Source organism: Balaenoptera borealis, assembly GCF_965194805.1.
Source record: "Balaenoptera borealis genome assembly, chromosome: 8".
Lineage (NCBI taxonomy): Eukaryota > Metazoa > Chordata > Mammalia > Artiodactyla > Balaenopteridae > Balaenoptera > Balaenoptera borealis.
This window is the reverse complement of record NC_138865.1, coordinates 72,785,420-72,803,808: the sequence shown is the minus strand read 5'-3', so window position 1 is coordinate 72,803,808 and position 18,389 is coordinate 72,785,420. Positions and strand designations below refer to the sequence as shown.

The following is an 18,389-nucleotide window of genomic DNA, read 5'->3' as shown; positions in this document are numbered from 1 at the left end:
CCATCTCTCCCTCATTTCCAGCTCTACTTCCACAGCCCACTTTGCACCCCAGCTCCGTGCCTCCGGTCTTTCCCCTCTTCTTTGCTCAGTGCCCTGACCTCACCCCAATTCCCACTCTGGCCTTGATTGTTGTCTTGGCGCTGGGGAAGTCTGTGCTTCCACGAACCAAGCTAGAAGTCTCAGCAACCACTTTCTCACAGAAACATGAAATGGCCAACTGTTACTATTTGGGAGGTCGAGGAATGGAGTGCTTTCTGGAGATGGGCGGCTTGGGTGAGAATGGCATCTCTAGCGCTTAACTTGCGAGTGATCTTGGGCAAGTCACTGAACCTCATTTTCCTCATCTTTAAAATGGGGACAATCACAGCTTCCACCTCTTAGGCTGTTGTGAGGGTGACATGAGACTGTCAAGCCCCCAGCACAGTACCCAGAGCCCAGGCGGTACCTGACAAGGACAGCCAGCCTCTTTGTTTAGTGCCTCACTGCCACTTTATCCCATATCCTGACCTAAACTAGTCCCCACGTGGCATCGTGATCATCTGAAACATAATTAAATCTGCACTCTTCTGTTGCAAACTCTTCCATCATATCTCATTGTTAGCAAAAAAATCCAGCCTGAGGCTCCTCTCACCTCTCCCCTCGCTCGGGGCTGCAGTTACCGCGGTCCTTGCACTGGCTGTTCCCTCTGCCTGGAACACTCTTCCCTGACCCTCAAACTCAAGTCCAGTTCAAATGTCATTTCCTCAAAGAAGCCCTCTCTAATGGCCCCATCCTCCTTAGCACTAATCCTCAATCTGTAATCACTTTACTGATTTACTGCTCATGACCCCACGAGAAGGCAGCTCAGTGAAGCCAAGCACTGACTGAATGGGTGAAGGATGCATTGTTATCCGTGGGGCTTGGATGCTTTTGAGATTAAGCTGCTTTGGCGGCCTGCCCGGACCTGACCCCCTGGCCACCACTGTTGCAAGTTCCAAACCCATTGTAAGGGCTGGCCACCTACGCATAAACAAATGTTGCACAGTGAGCCCGGAAGTCCAAGGTAAACACTTTTATTCTCAGTTCTGCCTTCGCTGTCTCTAGTTTTGCAAGCATGAATAAATGGCATCAACAAGAATTCTCTCCCTAAATGTCTTTCAATAAAATTTGTCACCAAACAAGTTTCCTGTTTTTCCTAAAGAGAGTGTGATTTGAAAGTGACCTAACACGAGGCTTGACCATCGCAGTATATCAGGGTTAATCATCCTGCTTCCATGCCAGTTCCACTCTCACTTGGCAGCAAATAAATAGCCGCCCAGCAGATCTGCCCTTCCAGCCAGGGAAAGAACTCAGTGAGGAAGGGAGCCGCGAGGGGTGCGGCGGGCACAGACTCCTGAGCCGTTTCCGCCCACAGCAGGGCAGACCCGGGCAGAGAAGGAGATGCGGCTTCATTCACGGCCTCCAACTCGGGCATCCAAAAGCCAAATGGGTCCGGAATAACTTGTCATTCCCCCTCGAGTGCCCTTGGCCGGCAGAGAGGGGAGCCAAAGAGCGGGAATAAATGTTCTCCAGAGTGCCCCCCTTTCTGAGGAGTACCCAGAGGGGGACCCCTACTCCCAGCCAGGAAACTACAGGGTTAGGAAGGGGATCCATCCCCTCAGAGGCCATGAGTGCCTTCCAGGGCCCATCTTTCTTCCTGCTCCTCAGGAGCCCGGGCCCCGCAGCTTCACAGGACAGTCTCTCGGATGACGCCAATGAGGCTGTGTGGCCTCTCAGCCTCTGCTCGCCGGGGCCTCCTCTCGGCTCTCGGCCTCCCCGCGGGGACAAAGGTGCTCAGATCTCCGCAGCTCCGCAGGTGCAGCAGGCCAGGCTGTCTCCTCGAGGGCAGCACGAGGGCCCTGGAAGTGCTGGGCTGCATCGGGGCCATGATCTTTGGGAGAATAAACAGGGTGACAAAGAGGTTAAGCTTCACCAGATGTGGTCCTCAGACCTGCCTCCTACATTTATCCATGTAATATTTAGCTTAGTTGCCTTGGGAAAGAAAAAAGGGTGTTTTCCCAAGATGGAACCCACTTGGAATTCCAGAGAGTCTCTTAACATGTTGGCTCTTTTCTGAAGTTCCTAAGAAATACCCCAAATTTTCTATTGTTTCAGCTGTAGACCTACCATGCTTAACTATTTGTCTATTGCAATTTCCTGCTTTATATTTTACATTCTTCTCATCACTTTTTTCCCAATTTCCCTGTGGTCTAAGCCAGTGATTCTCACTGGGTCTGCACATCACGAGAGGGGAGGGGAGCCTGTCAGAAAAGTAGATGCCCTGCTCCCCCCTAGCAATTCTGACATGGGAATCTGGAACGGGGCTTGGGCCTCCGTATTTTTAACCAGAACTCAGGTGATCCAGATATACTTGAAAATTGTATAACCACCGGTCTGCTTAAGTTATAAAATGTCAGCTAAAACTAATGATGCTTCTAATTGATCTGATAACTCTTCAATTAAAAAAAAAACATGATAAACAACATAAAGACTAGGCTAATTTATTTGTAAAAGCTGTTAAGAATGTTTCTACTGCTAGATCTATTTTGCAACGCAGCACATACATAACTTTAAATATATCACATAACAGCAAAAATGGGCAATCCCCAATCCAACTGAGATTGATAAGAGGAGAACTGCTGTGTACATACAGTTTTTAAAATTACACAGTCATGTCTGTATGACCTATATTGCTGTTAGCACGTTGGGAAAAACTCAAGTGCTTCATTACCACCTAACATCACAGAACAATCACTGGGATGTCTTTTTGTTTAGTTTCCACCATTCTGAGAATTTAAGGTCATTAAAAGGTTAATCCCCCCAAAAGATGGGACATCAAATTTTTCTAACACTTTGTTATTATATTTGTCTTTAAGGCTGTCTTTGTTTCCTGAGTAAGAAGAAAATTCCAACATTCATAAATGTCTACTGTTATTACATGGTAAGTTAGGACAAGCGGTTTTGATATTGGTAAAAAATTAAAATGGATATAAGAACACATCCCAATAATACTAGAGAAGGTGAAAATGTGCAAAGCTGGGTAGAGTCAGAAATAAAAGCTCCCTTGCCCTTGTCCCTGCCTCCTTCTGTCTGGGGGATGGTGTGGCATTATACCTCACCACTGGGATCCAGTTCTGGAAGCCCCGGCAGATGGCCCAGAGTCTACTGCAACAATCCCTGTACCTGAACTTTGATCCAGTCTGTGCACAAAGACCTAGCAAACATTTATAGTGATAGCATCTGTTGAACTATAAGTGCTTGTTCTTTTTCCCCAAAGCTATTTTCCATCAAGCAAGACTTCGCAGAAGGTCCAGACCAACAGCTCTGCAGATGCTCCAGCTCTTACCTCACCAGAACTTGGCAGCTCCAAATACTTGCTTCTGTTTATCAGGCAATTGGGGTGAACAGAGGGAAGGAGGCAGGGAATGACATCTGGAGGAGACCAGGGACATGTGCGTGTAAATCTCTCTCCTACACAGGCTACCAACTGGAGCCTGACCTAGGACTACTGGTTGACCACTTTTTTAGAACGCAAACAACAAAAGGGCCCATGGTTCATGTACCTCTTCACACGAGTAATCAGACTGTTCTGCTCCCCACGGTCCCCTGAGGGATGGGACAGAATCTGGCTTCTGGCTTCTGTAAGAAGAGGCCAGCAGGTGGGAAGGGGAACAGAAAGGAAAGTGAGATGGGGATTTGTTCAATCTGCCTGAAAAACGTACCTAGGATCCAGTATCTGGCAATGACCCTGAGAATCAGGCCAACTCAACACAATAAGTATTTGATGGGCACGTAATACCCACAGGCACAGCCAAGTAACACCTATGAGCCACTGTATACTGAGGTCTCCAAAGGCCACCCCACAGATGTGGAGCTACAGAGCAAACACCCAAAAGGTAAACGCTGCTTTTGAAAGAGGTGGGTGAGGAAAGCTGCGACCCATCTCATCAGAGGGAAATTCCATTCACTCAGAGATATGGGTGTAGAGACCACTTAGTCCAACACTTCACTTTAAAGATGAGAAACCTGACACGCAAATGGAATATTTACGTGCCCGGTTTTATCCTTTCACAGGCTACTTGTTTGGGGATTGCCGTGTGTTTTTTAATAAATGGAAAGGAAAAGATGTTTGTTCCTTTAAGTCTATCAGCTTAGCTAATCTTGCCAAACATTTCATGGGAACGTGAACGGCTCCCAGAATCTCGCCAGTATTAAAATTCACATATGTCCATCATTGTCGAAGGGCTGAAAAAACATGCCAGATCAAGGGAAACGTTCAACTTAGGAAATGGAATGTTAAATGTACTCCACACTGCCCATAGCCCTTGCTTTCATCCCTGGGCTGCTCCCTTTTCTTTTTCCAAGCATGCTTCCATATCTCGGAAAAATCGGTGTCTCTTTTCTTGGGCCAAGAAGGCTGTGGCAAAGTCACCACATGTGAAAAGAAAGCACGCAACTTCCTCCTCTCCTTCCCCAGACCTCTTAACCCCATTCCCCTTGATACAGTGACCATGACCTTTCTGTGCCTTTGACAGGAAACCAGAGAAGCCGCTTCAGCTGCTATGGAAACAAGTTATCTGATTCATGCCTGATATTAATAATAAAACTACCTGTTCTAGAAAACTGGCACTTGTGATGGCTTCCTCCATGTGCTCCTCATCGGACTTCAAAACAGATTTAATGTTTTCTACAAGTTCATGGATGTCCGGGGTCATGCTGCAGGAGGACTGCTCCAGGAACCTCGCCACCAGCAGCTTGGTGTCCATGTAAGATCTGTAATCTATTAAAGACCTCGGTCTGCATCTCAAAGCTCGAGATCTCAACCCTCTTCTCAAGGTCACCGCAGCCAGGTCTGGTCTTCCCTCAGTCTGAGTCGCGGCTTCACAGCTGAGCACGGGGACGGCTGCGGGCAGAGACAAACAACACGTACCTTTTGGCCAAGCCCCGTGAACACACATCTGTACCTGAAACAGCACAAACCACGAAACTCCATGTGGAAAACATGTGACAAATGCTGACAGCCATGCACATCTTGCTTTTCCTCTTGCAGGAGGAAAAAAAAAAAAAAAACCCCAACAACTATGACACGAGCTTATTCCATGAAGTGTAATTTCAATAGCACACGTCCCCCAGATATTTTATTGTGCCACATAAAACACAACCATCAAGGTAGAGACAGATGACAGAGAAGAGCATCCAGAATGCAAATCATGATGGAGCAATGGTTTCATGGGGTGATCACCAATATATAGGGATGGTTTGGGCAGGCAGAAAAAACACGGTTGACTGATGGAAGAATGTTCCGGGGAGAGGATGAAGAAGCCACTGGAAGAGAGGAACTGAGGAGAGACGAGACTTGTGGGATGAATGGAATGCTCTGCTCACATTGACTGTACCTTTGTCCTAAACATCCTCAGGGGCACTGTACTGACTTATAGTATCGATGTCACACCATGGCTGGGAGGTGGCGCTAGGGCTGACTATTACAGAAAGAGAAATCTAGTGCAGAAAAAGTACACGTCATTCTGGAAGTCAACAGAGGGCCTGGGAAATCCACCACAGGCTAATTTCCACAACTACTACTTCAGCAAGGGTATAAGGACTGGCAGAACATTACTGCACTCGCAGATGGGTGAAGTGAAATCAGGCCTGGTCTCCACATGTTCATAAGCCAGCCAGCAGCCTTCAGTGTACACGACACTGGAGATTTCAGTCTGTGAAGGTCTGACAAGCAGGAATTTAGATATTCAAGGAAGAAGGGAGGCAGGGGGTAGGAAAACAGGTGGAGGAAGGGGAGCATTCCTTTTCCTCTGGAGAAAGGCAGGCATGAGGAGTTCTAAACAGGGGTTGGCAGCCGTCTTCCTCGGCTGCCACGTGCACATCACAGAGAACCTGACTCTTCGGGGAACACTCACTACAGACACTCATGTGTGAGGACAGAGTCAGGGACTCCACTGTCACTTGAAGGCGACCTGGTCCCTTCCACAGCAGAGGGGTCCAACGGGTAAACACGTGTCATCCTTGCCCCTACAGCGCTGCAGAAGGGGAGCGGGTTCTGGAAAGATCTCGTTAAGCTGTGTAGACAGCCAAGTTCCTGTGGAAGCTGCAGGTGGCCATCCCGAGTCCTCAGCTTGCCAGATGGGGCAGAGGACCCCACGGTGAAGACAGGTCCGGGGAGCTGAGGGGCCAGAGGGCGGTCAGTCCCGGGCAGGACTCCTCCCCGCTCAGAAGCCGCTGGAGAGACAAGAGGAGTGTTCCCTCTGGCTCCCACACGGTCAGTCCAGAGCTGTAGCAAACAACACAGGCTGTCAGGGGGACAGAATACAACTAGGAGGTGACATGGGGCCCGGGACGGAGCAGGACCAGAGGGTTTGCAAAGCTGTGTTTGCATAGAGCTTGAAGACAGCATAGGCAACTTGTTAGAACAGGTCACCGAAAGAAGCCTGTGCTGGTGGGATTACAGCCTTTCATTTTCTTCCTTTATTTCCTCTATTTTTTACAATTCTCTACAAGGAAGAGGTATTTGAAGATGTTCAGGCAGTCATATATTCAGAAAAGAAGATTCAATGTCATTTTCAGTTTAAAATTTTTTTTAATCAAAAAAATTGTGGGGCTTCCCTGGTGGCGCAGTGGTTGGGAATCTGCCTGCCAATGCAGGGGACACGGGTTCGAGCCCTGGTCTGGGAAGATCTCACATGCGGAGCAACTGGGCCCGTGAGCCACAACTACTGAGCCTGCGCGTCTGGAGCCTGTGCTCTGCAACAGGAGAGGCCACGATAGTGAGAGGCCCGCGCACCGCGATGAAGAGTGGCTCCTGCTTGCCACAACTAGAGAAAGCCCTTGCACAGAAACGAAGACCCAACACAGCCAAAATTAAATAAATAAATTAATTAACTTTAAAAAATAATAAGAAATTGCAGTGAGAATTATAAATACTATAACAAAGACACTGTACATAGTACCTTATAAAAAATTGTAACTATTAAAATTTAAAATTATTCAAATAACATCTATACACAAACAAACTCAAAACAGAAAGGGAGAGAGATGGAGTGTGAGAGCGTCACTCTATCCAAAGTTCTTAAAGCAAGGTCGATTTAACTAATTCAATCTACTCATACACAGTAAAAAGATAACTAGTGTTAAATTACAGAAGAGGGGGTAAAAAATACACCCCTTTGACTTTTTCCTGGAGAGAGAATGTTCATTCTCACACGACTGTGAGCATCTAGGAATCAGAACTAGGTTTGCACTACCTTCTTCGTGTGGTACCCAGCACAGTATCACGTGCAACCAAACGCTTCTGATGACAGTGACTTGACAAGAAAAATTCTTACCAGCCTTAAAAGACATGGTAGATGTCTATCCTTAACGTGCACACAGAATACCTGATTTTCCCAAGACCTGTTAGCTCCCTGCAAGCTCTCTCTTGAACCACAGGGCCTTGGGTGGCCAGACCCACTCGGCACCTATAGGCAAACAAGCACAGCGCCCTGCGAAGAACTTGGGAAATGACATCACCTCTCTCTGCAGAATGATGAAGCACAGGGTCACTCCTGGATCTTGTCCTCAGGGGCTGGAGGGCTCTCCAGCTCCTCGCCGGACGTAGCTGGCTGGAGCTGGGAGTTGACATGGATGCGCTTTCTTCTCCAGGTGTGTTAGGAATGTCCCCACCTGATTTTTTTTTTTTTAAAGAGGAGAAACAGAAATCATTTCTATTCAGCTGGCGCCTTCAAAATGTTGGGCAGGAAACACCTGTGAGCCCAAACCTTCTGGGACAAGGGTAATACAGTTCATAATATTTGCTTAGGCTGTGGGCCCAGTAAGCTTTTATCTTGCAGCACCGTGGGAAATGCTGCCTCCTCAAACTACCCCTCCACACCTAAAACAAACAAACAAAAAGCTTTAAATCCAGGAGCAGAAGAAGAAGCCATGCTAAAATGCCTAAAGGTGCTTAGCGTGTTCTCCAGGGGAGCAGCCTGGTGCAGCACCGGAAAGGTCCTAGCCGTTTTACCCTTTCTGACAACTCAGGCTGACCTTGATTAGGTGGACGGTAATACCGGTACAGGTGGGGTGGCTGGCCTGGGGCTGGAGGCCAAATGCAGGCAGAGGGTGTGTCTGCGGGCTAGGCTGGGAAACTCCCGGAAAGCCAAGCTAAAGAGCCAGTGGCCACTAAATGAATCAGTCAAACCACTCTGGAATTGGATGACTGCTGTTCAGGAAAATAAAGTCCCATCATTTGTGAGCCTGACTCGTGGTTTGGGAAACTTTTTTAAGAAATGGAAGAATTAAAAACATACTTAGGAAACAGAACCCTGCTGCATAATTCTACTTAAGGTGGAAGGTGAACAGAGCAGAAACCCATTCTAAATGGTGCTGCTGAAAAATTATCTCCACCTAAAATAGCTGAAAGTTGATCCATTATTTATCACCATTTGCAATTTTTTCCGGTGGACAGTTCTCTGGGCCATTTAAAACCTCTCCAAAGAGAGAAAGCGGTAACAATGTTCCCTTACGTTACAAGGATAACTGTAAACTGACTCTAGTATTTAATGCAGGATTGCAAATCAGCATTCAGTACATGTGAAGGCAGTATGACCTGGGTCCTTGGTTATAAATGAGCAGATCACTCTGCAATAGGTAAAACTCTTTTTGTGCCTTTACAAGAGCTTATCTTATTTTAACAGGAAAAAAAAAAAATCTTAGATCAGAAAACACAGGAAAACCAAATTAAACTCTGTAATCCATTTCTGAAAAGTCTGGTTATTAATAAAAGATTCTAAAGATATCTTTATTTCTGTTCACATATTATTTCCTACTTGTAAGCCCTAAGAGTTGATAATATTTTTATACTCAGAAGAAAGGATATAGCTTGAACCATTTGCTCCAAGATTATTTGACCTCCAACAAAATATCGTACAGGTGATTATTTTACCATTTTTAGTCTATTGAATCATGAGTTTGGGCAGCAATAATGTATTTATTACCTTGAGTCACTGGCATGCAGATCGGTTCCAAAGGGCTGGTGGCAGCTTCTGATCCTTCTGGCATTTGGAATGAAGATCCCTGCAACAGGGAAAAAAGAGGGTTGTCTGTTGATATTCAACTCAACCATCATCTGGACTGGAGTGAACCTGAAAAGATCTACAGGGCATGGTCCCTTCCCCACCCCGCTCTCTGTGTGGCTGCTTTTCCTACTTGCCGTCAATGTACCAAAGAGAAACTCTATGGACAGTACCTGCTGCTGGTCCGTCTGGCTCACCACAGCTTCATAGGGAGGCGGGGGTTCCAGGGGACAGAACACTTCCACGCCTTTGATTCGCGCTCCGTAGATATGCGGCAGTGGTATAACATCAGGACCAACCATCCTAGGAAGAGCATCCTGGCATCAGGAAGCATGTCTGGCCATCTGATGGTAGTGGCTCCAGCATACTGGCCTTTACCTCTAGAGGGTTATCCACTGACAATGGGGAAAATCACTCGCCACTCCATGCTACAACCTCCTGGTCCAGGAGCAGGGGAATAACCTAAGCTGCTCTCTGATGGAGTGCCCAGAATTCTTAGGCAAGTGACAACATAGAAAACGCAATACCATCATTCCTTTTAAATTTGCTAGTCAGAAAGCAAACAATAATCCATAAGAGACAGAAAGCGAATTAGTGGTTGCACAGGGGCTTGGGGAAAGGGGGGAACGGGGAGTGACCGCTTAATGGGTACGGGGTCTCCTTGGAGGTGAGGAAAATGCTTTAGAACTAGACGGAAGTGATGGTTGCACCATATTGTGAATGTACTAAATGCCACTGAATTGTACACTTTCAAAAGGTTAATTTCATGTTATGTGAATTTTACCTCAATAAAAAAAAACCAACTAAGGATTCAGGGAAACTCAATTATTTGTTACATTAGTACATGACAAAAGTTTCTTGCCTGGGTTTCCCTCATGTCTGATTCATGGTAGAAACTCACTATTTGTTAAATAAATGTTTGAAATAATGAATACATTTTTCAAAAAAAAAGTGAACAACATCACAGCTCAGAGACAATGCTGCAATGCTGCAGGAGGAATCACAGAGTGCCTCTTCCTAAAGGTGGTCATTCAACAAACACTGATGGAGCGCTTGCTGTAGCTGTGGCTGTTGGCCTGTGGGTGAGAGACCTTTGATAGCAAAAGACAAAAACAAAAAACCCACAAGATATTCCGCCCGCATTCACAGAAGGTTACACACACACACACAAATTATCTAGATAACAAAGAACCTAAATTTGAAAACGCCAGTTAAAAATACATGAAAGTTTGTACCTTATGACAAAACTTCCAGTTATAAAATACATGCAGATAAGTCCTGGGGATGTAATGCACGGCATGGTGACTATGGTTAATAATACTGCATGGTGTATTTGAAAGTTGTTAAGAGAGTAGGTCGTACAAGTTCTCATCACAAGAAAAGAAAAAACTTGTAACTATATGTAGTGATGGGTTAACCAGATTTATTGTGGTGATCATTTTACAATATATACAAGTGTTAAATCATTACTTGTTTACCTGTAACTAATACAATGTTATATGTCAATTATATCACAATTTAAAAAATACACAGAAGACCATAAAAAACTGTACTCAGGCCATGAAGTGTTGGAGAATGAAAAAAAAGATAATAGCAAAAGTTTAACATTTGTTCTTGAAATGCAAAAATGGACATAAACTAGAGGAGATTGATGAAAAGACAAATTCTGGGGCCAGCTGCCTACAAGGGACTGCTTTTGTTTTGTTTTGTTTTGTTTTGTTTTGTTTTAGAAAGGTGCTCTCTGCATTTATGCTTGTTTCATTTGTGCCCATTTACAAAAATGCAATTGGTGGAAGAAAAAAATTGAAAAAGATGTGATATTCTGTCTTCCTAACAATAAAACTTCTGGAATTTTGGGATTTAGAAGGATGAGACTCCTACAGCCTGAATGAAAAAGTGAGAAAGTGCTCCCCTTTTTTCCTGCATCTTTATTCATAAACAAGACTCTCAGCTCGTGCTTGACCTGAGAGGGAAGGAGAAGGTCATGTGCTGACACCCCAGGCAGGGATGCGTGCAGGCTCAGCACATCCGAGGAGAGGCACCTGCAGGAATGGTCCCTCCCTAGCCTGGCTGGGAGGGGTTCTGGTAAAGTCATCAAGAAAGGGATATTCTTGTCCCTTAGAGGAGGACTTGCCCACGGGTTCATGCCAGCTCTCCATTCCAGCTGAAGCTGTTTAAGAACTATAAACACCAAGTGACTCCAGGAATACAGAGCCTTCATGGACCTGACTTTGAAGACTTTCCTGACCAATGAACAAGGCAACTTGTTTTACTCACTGAGACCTATGCACTCCTTCCTTCGGCTGCAGAGGGCCAATCTTTAATCCCTAATTAGCATAATCCTGTGAGCATCTTTCCGGCACTTACAAACCCTTGCCTGTCCCCCCTCAGCCAACTCCCCATGCGTTTCTTCACTGCAGTGCCCTTGCCTGGGAAGTTCATCCCCCAGCTTTGCTCGTTAGCTCTGGTGCTGTATATTTCATGTTCCCAACCCACTGGCTACCTGTGTGTTCCTGTAGAAGAGAGAGGGCTTGCTTAGGGCCAAGAAGTGGGAGGAACGGGCTCCACTTTAGATCCCAAACTACTACAGAATCTCTTCAAGAAGGAAAACTGGGGGGAGAAAGGGGGTACACTTTATCTAAATTGGCTGCAAAATGACTGGCTTCTATGGTGGTTATTACAATGACCAGCAAAGCCTCATTTAGATGGAAGATGCTGCTACAGTTGATGTAGAAGGAAAGTTCCTTTCCTATTAAGCAACTTTTCCTTATTTGTACCGCTTTTGGGTAAATAAGGATCCATGGAGGGAAATAGGTCTGTTTGCTACAGGTTTTGTTCGTGATCCCTTATGGTACTCAACCCAGCTATAGAGGAGAATCACCCAGGAGGGTTCCTAAACTGGGCATGGCCCAGGCCTTACCTCTAGAAACTCTGCCCTAGTTGCCTGTGGTGGGGCCCAGGTATCTGTATGCTGTCAGTGCTCCCAGGCGGTTCCAAGGCACAGCCAGGACTGAGACCACTGCTAAGGGAAATGGATTATGGTGGCTGAAATCAAAACCCTGTTATATCTGGGAAAGGTGATCAAACTTTTACTGAAAATGAGTGTCTTTAGAAAACTGTTGCCTGATAAGGTAGGGGTAAGATTAAGGGCTAAATGTTTCTTAAGAGTAAGAAACATGCCAAGAACATCTGAAACCATGCAACTAACAATGGTAGAGCACGGTCTAAGCTTTTGTTTTTAGAAAGATCTTTTTAGCCCATTATCTCATAGCAATCCTCTCAGGAGTCACGTGACAAGGCAGGTGAAGGAGGAAACTGAGGCTCAGAAATGGTAAGAGATCCACCCAAGGTGACCCTTTTAAGAGACTCCAGAGCCTGGGCTTATTCAAATTCATCCCAAAGTCTCTAGGAAACCTTCGCTGGTTCATGCTCATGAGATCTGAAGATGAACAGGAAACCCAAACAGATCATGCAAAATACGTTCTGCTTTGATGCTACAAATAGGCCCTGAGAACTTATCCGATGCTGATGGAGCAACTAATATGACCTTGACCAAAGAACGATCCTCCTCTGTGTGCTGAGAAAGCTTGGCCCTTCCACGGGGCACATGTTGGTAGGGGTGTGGGAGTGGGGAGTGAGGCAGGGTCACCCAGCCCAACAGCTGAGCACAGAGTCAAGCCTAGGCACAGCCCAGCTCCACTTGAGCTTGGGTTTTGAAGTTCATTTGGAAAGGAATTGGGTGGGCCTTGTTGCTTTCACCTTTAAGAAATGCCCAGGTCATCCTGGCTCCCATGCGCTCATCTTCAGTTTTCTCTAGCAGGTAACATCCCCACAGTACAACCAGGTCCACATTCACGAAATACGTTGGAGACTTTCCTTTTTGACTCCCGGCTCAAGCCAATTTCTGAGACTGGGGGACTCCCTGGAGTAGAGGAGATGGGGTACACAGCCCCCTCCTGTACTTACAAATTGATTCACAAAGTAGACAACCATCTTTGGATAGAAGCCTTGACTGCAATCAGGCTTCTATTTATGAGAGTAACTTGAGAAGCCCTTTTTCAAGGAGATACCAATGCATGAAATGGTTGTATTTATAGAAGTTAAATAAATAAACCTCTTCTGAGAGGTCCTAATACCTTACAGGAAAAGGGGAGCCTGTATTGCGTGAAAACTCTTAACATAACTGATTGTGGAAATATTAATGAAAACATCCGTTAATATTCTTGCCTGCCTGCTTATAAGAAAGAAAATTACCAATTGGGGTTAAACAGCTAGTGTCTCTGATGTTGATTTATACTGAGAATCTAGCAAAATCAGTCAAATTTAAAAATATCTCTGATAGAATATGTATCTAAAGGTGAATAAATTTAGCCATTTAAAAAAGGAGAGTGGGCAAGGGGCAGGGGGGGAGACAGGGGCATGGGATTAAGAGACACAAACCACTATGTATAAAATAGATAAGCAACACAAAATATTGTACAGCACAGGGAAATATAGCCATTGTTTTATAATAACTTTAAATGGAATATAACTATAAAAATATTGAATCACTATGTTGTACACCTGAAACTAACATAATATTGTAAATCAACTACAGTTTTAAAAATATACATAAAATGTTAAAAAAGAAAGTGGGCTGCACTCAGATATTGGTAGAATTTTAGAAAATGAGGCTATTTGCCCATTGGAGATATGAGCTAGTGCTCCAGGTATATACTTTAGGCCAAGCATTCTTTTTCTCTCAAGGGTGTTCTGCATAACCCCCTCCCCCATGTTCCTCTGGGAAGTTCTGGTTGGTAGAGCCCTTGACGACAAGCTTGTCTGTCTTCTTCCAACTCAGATTTGGCCAGGGGCTGGCTCAGAGCTCAGAGGGGCAACTCCAGGGATGCACCCAGATCCTCAAAGACCCACAGTGATAAGCATGACTATGGAGGTGCAGAGAAGAGAAAGGAAAGAGGGAAGAAGGGCGGGGGATCCCACAGGTCAGCACTACTTCTCAACCCACATGAGTTACTTTCCCTTTCTGCCACAGCATGAAATTAAATGTCTGTTGCCTCCTCTTAGGTCAACCAAGTGCTCACCCACACCCTCACAGAGCCAAGGAACTCTTCTTGAAGAGGGCATTTCTCTCCCCAGCCATGAAGTAACAGGCACTTTTACTGTCCTTCAATGTGCACTCTGCAGACAGCCTGAGACTGGGCTACGTTTTTAGCAAACGTGTCCTATGGTACACAAAGAATATGTGTTTTGTTGCTATGTCCCCCTGGCCTCTGTAATTCTTGGCTCATTTCCTAAAAGACTAGTAAAGCCCCTGAAGCTTCGAAATTCCAGCCCACCAGTCTCTGTACAACAGGGAGGCTGAGCTGTCCCCCAGGCCCTCTGTCCAGCCAGCTGACGTCCCTTCCAGCTTTGTGGTCATCTCTTATTTCCGCCGAGGTGGGTGGGCAGGGGAGGGGCTAGAGTGGGGTTTAGATACGATTCTGAGGGACAAGTCAGGAAGATAACCCATTGAAAAGAACATTCACAGTGTCTGGGTGGGAGCTCCCACTGGTGACCTCTTTCAAAATCACATACGGCTGCCGTGAGCACTAGCAAATGGATTTCCAAAAACCCCAAGCCTGACACCAAATTTGTTTGACAACTCTCCACGTGCACCTCAGGGTTAAAAAGTAGAAATTCCAGGCCCTCTCAACAGCAAGGGAAAGACACTAGTCTTTCTTGTAGAATTCAGAGATTTGCTTTTTAGAAGTTTAAATGTAGGGTTGCTTTAGCCTTTAAATTCGGACTAAGATCATCACTTCATCCTGGAAGCCAACCCTGACCAGCTGACTCTTCCTTCAAGCTCTCGGCAGCCCACTCACCAGTCTAGGTTAGGGAGTCCTCCTCTTGCACTCAGAATCTCCCTTTTGAGTACTGCTGTGATCCTTTCAACACTCATTTTTAATGACCTAGACTGTGAGTTCCTTGATAGGGGGAGGAAGTTGGTATGACTCATTTTGAATTCCAATAACACAGCACAGTGACTAGTAAGCAGCAGAGGATGGATTAAATGTTTGTTGAATGAATAAATGAAGTCATTCTTCAGAACGGTACAATTCCAGAAGTGGCTAACAACCGAATGAATGCATGCAGCGCTTCATTCTACAAATGATGATTTCTGAGATTTAAGAAACAGACGATCAAATTTCGAGCTAGAATTTGAAAAAGGAGAATAAACACGGTATCTATTTTTTTTCTAGACCAAGGAGATGTAATAAATAATTAATCTTTTTTTAATGGCTGGGAAGAATTTCATGATTTGAGGACCTACTGATGGTTTACAATGAATATCGATTTGGCCCGACTGAGAGCGTTTCCAGGGCAACAGCAGTTTTCAATCATGTCAAATTACAGCAGTTAACTCACTGGGTGTCAGTTTTCCTAAGAAGCTAATTGAAATTGAAAAACTATATCCTTAGGTCAAGGTTTGACTTTTCTTTGGTTTCATGCAATTTGTCAGGCCAAAAAAGAGAGAGAAAAACCGGACGATCCTGGAAAATAATACAATGTCTAGATTTTGGAGAGAAGTCAGAGCCCATGCTGTGAGTTCTGGAGACCCTTGGGCCTCAAAACTGAGAGCAGCCCAGAGACCTGGGTGGGGGTATGTAGGGAGGATACCTGCGGTTCGTCCGGGGTGTGCATGAGTAAAACGTGGCGAAATAGGAAGGGGGAGGCACTGGCGGCACAAAGTCTTCAGGGTCTGGGATGCGTCTGTGTTCCTCCACTTCTTCCACAGAAATCTGGGATTCATCCTAATTAAACAGCACCTCGGTTAGTCAACAGCCTTCACTACAAAGGCTCGGGGAGAAAAGCAACGGATGACACAAAAAGGTCCGAGGGTGGGATCGGTGGAGTCACAGACACCCTGCCACCTTGCATGGACTTACGATGCAGGATCTTCTGGCTGCAAAGATCTGAAGGTAGCGAAGGGCAGCTGCCACCAAGCAGACGGTGGTGGTCAGGGCATTCAAGGCACATAGGGCGAAAAGGACTTTCTGGAACCAGGAAACAATGACGCACCTGAGTACCTCAAAACTGAGGACCAGAATGCAACATAAAAACTTTAAAAAATAATAATAATACTGCCCCAAGGAAGACAATTCCCATGAGAAAATGCATGTAAAAGACTTAGATGGTGTTTGGCTCATGCTAGGTGCCAAACAAACGCTGGTTATTATTAACACTGTCATGCAATAGTGTGTACTTCTTAATTTTAAAAACTTATCTTAGAAGCTTCCTGTCCCGGGCAGACCTTGTATTACCATATTTCTTTTTGCATCAGAATCCTGTCTGGAAATATCCCTTCCAGGAAAGTACTGAATTTCTCTTCTGAAGTCGGTGTCCCCAGTGATAGCAAATCCCAACCTCCCCCCACCCCCCCAACAGACTTCCACCAGGACAGCACACTGCTTAATTCCGTGGCCACTGATTCTATTTCAGGAGCCACTGGCAGAGCTGGCCCGGGCACCCAATGAGGACAACACAGGGGGCAGGCTGGCCCGAGTGTCAACAGGGCTTGTCTCCTCTAAACACGTCTCAAAATAGCAGCAAAGCCAATTCCAAAAGTTGCTGTTGCCACAGTCCTGGCTGCTTAGCGGGGCTTTCCCCAAGCAAAGTCCTGGCTCAGAAAGTTTGGGAGTGACTCAGCTACCAAAAATCCAGAAGCCAAAGAAAGAAGGCCATTTTCACATCCTCCAAAACTCAGAGAGCTGACAGCTTCTCTCTCTTTGCTTAGAGACTCCTCTTCCCCACAAGGAAATAAACCCAAAACAAAGATCTAAAGAAAGCCATCAGTGATGGACCATCCAAAAGCTAATATCTCAGGGTTCACCAACTGAGCTTGTCACTCACTGGGCTAACAGACCTTAAGTCAGGACATGATTTTTATCCAATTCCCTAATAAAGGTTAATTTTGTATTTCTCTTCAGCTGGTATCATTTGTTTTTCATCTCTTTTGCTTAGTGTAGTTGCGGCCTATTAAACAAGAGGTAGTGTCTTGAACTTCTCTTGTATTTTCTGGCCAATACATCTCCTTAGTCTATGTGTTTTAGAACGGCAGCACTCAACAGCCTACAGGATTCATTTAAGCCAACAAAGGAGCATTAGAACAGTAACAAATGGGCATGGACTTTAGAGGTTCTGCTAAAACTACATCTTATATGTGTAGCTACATCATGGGTGTGTATGTGTGCATATGTGTGCATGTATATGTATATGTAAATTCACATACATACATACACATATACATGTGTATGCATTTAGGCTCCTTTACATTTTTTACTAGCTTGTAATTCTTGAGCACAAAGAAGCTATCCATTCATAACTTAAGAGAAACACAATAATCTGTGGGTTCTCAATTCTGTCTCTAGGTCACTGATAAGGAGTCTCTCATATCTGCTTTCAGCAGGATTATTTGAAGGAGGTAAAAGAGGAGGAATATTTCAGGGAGCTTTGCCTTCCTTGGGGTCTCTGTGGTGTAGTTACTGGTGGGGGGTGGAATCTATTCCAGATACCTTGAGTAGAAGGTGAACAGCACTACAAGGCTGAACTGGGAAGAGTTTCAAGGCATTTTCTTTGTCTGTGCATTTGGCTGGTTGAAATTCTTCACAACAGAAGCAAATCTTGCCTTCACCTAAGTCCACCTTAAGGGGAAAAGGCAGAACAACAATTTAATTATGAAGTAAAAATACACAGGCCACACCATGGAACACCAATCCTACAGAATGAGATATGGCAGGGTTCAGTGTCAGGCAACGTCTACGTGAGTCAGGACAGCCTAGGGTATGCTGTGGTAACAACCAGCCCCAAAATTTCAGTGGCTTAATCAACCAAGGTTATTTCTTGACTATGCTACATGTCCACTGCAGGTCAGCAGAGGGCTTTGCTCATCATATTCCTTAGGGACCGAAGTTGATAGAGCATCCACTATCTGAGGATTGAGAGTCACTACGCTAGAGACATGGAGAGCACATGATGAATTGCACATTAGCACTTAAAGCAGGTTTACAAGGTAAAAGGTAGGACACTCAGTTAAATTTGAATTCAGATAAACAGGTCATTCCTTACGGTCAGTATGTCCCAAATATTGCATGAGATATGTTTATAGTAAAAAACTATTACTCTATTTGAAATTCAAATTAATTTGGTGTCCTGTGTTTTCACTTGCTAAATCTGGTCACCCTAGCTTAAATCTTCCTCTTGGAAATGACACTCATCACATGAGCTCAATTTCATTTCCAAAGTAAATCACATGGCTCCACTTAATCC

The 18,389-nt window shown here is 45.1% G+C and overlaps 1 protein-coding gene across 7 annotated transcripts in view; it reads right to left on the bottom strand.

Annotated features, from left to right (window-relative positions):
• Positions 1–1,036: 1,036 nt before the first annotated feature.
• The window catches only part of ENTREP1 (endosomal transmembrane epsin interactor 1), a 61,566-nt gene continuing 44,213 nt past the window's right edge, over positions 1,037–18,389 (bottom strand). For all 7 annotated transcript variants that reach the window (XM_082403668.1, XM_082403670.1, XM_082403669.1 and 4 more), the window contains 8 exons: positions 17,636–17,764; positions 16,010–16,117; positions 15,741–15,874; positions 9,257–9,386; positions 9,006–9,084; positions 7,540–7,692; positions 4,629–4,921; positions 1,037–1,909 (listed from right to left, as the gene is read on the bottom strand). In XM_082403668.1, the coding sequence (XP_082259794.1) occupies positions 1,706–1,909; positions 4,629–4,921; positions 7,540–7,692; positions 9,006–9,084; positions 9,257–9,386; positions 15,741–15,874; positions 16,010–16,117; positions 17,636–17,764 (1,230 nt within the window). In that variant the 3' untranslated portion in view covers positions 1,037–1,705. The remainder of the gene's footprint in view (positions 1,910–4,628; positions 4,922–7,539; positions 7,693–9,005; positions 9,085–9,256; positions 9,387–15,740; positions 15,875–16,009; positions 16,118–17,635; positions 17,765–18,389) is intronic.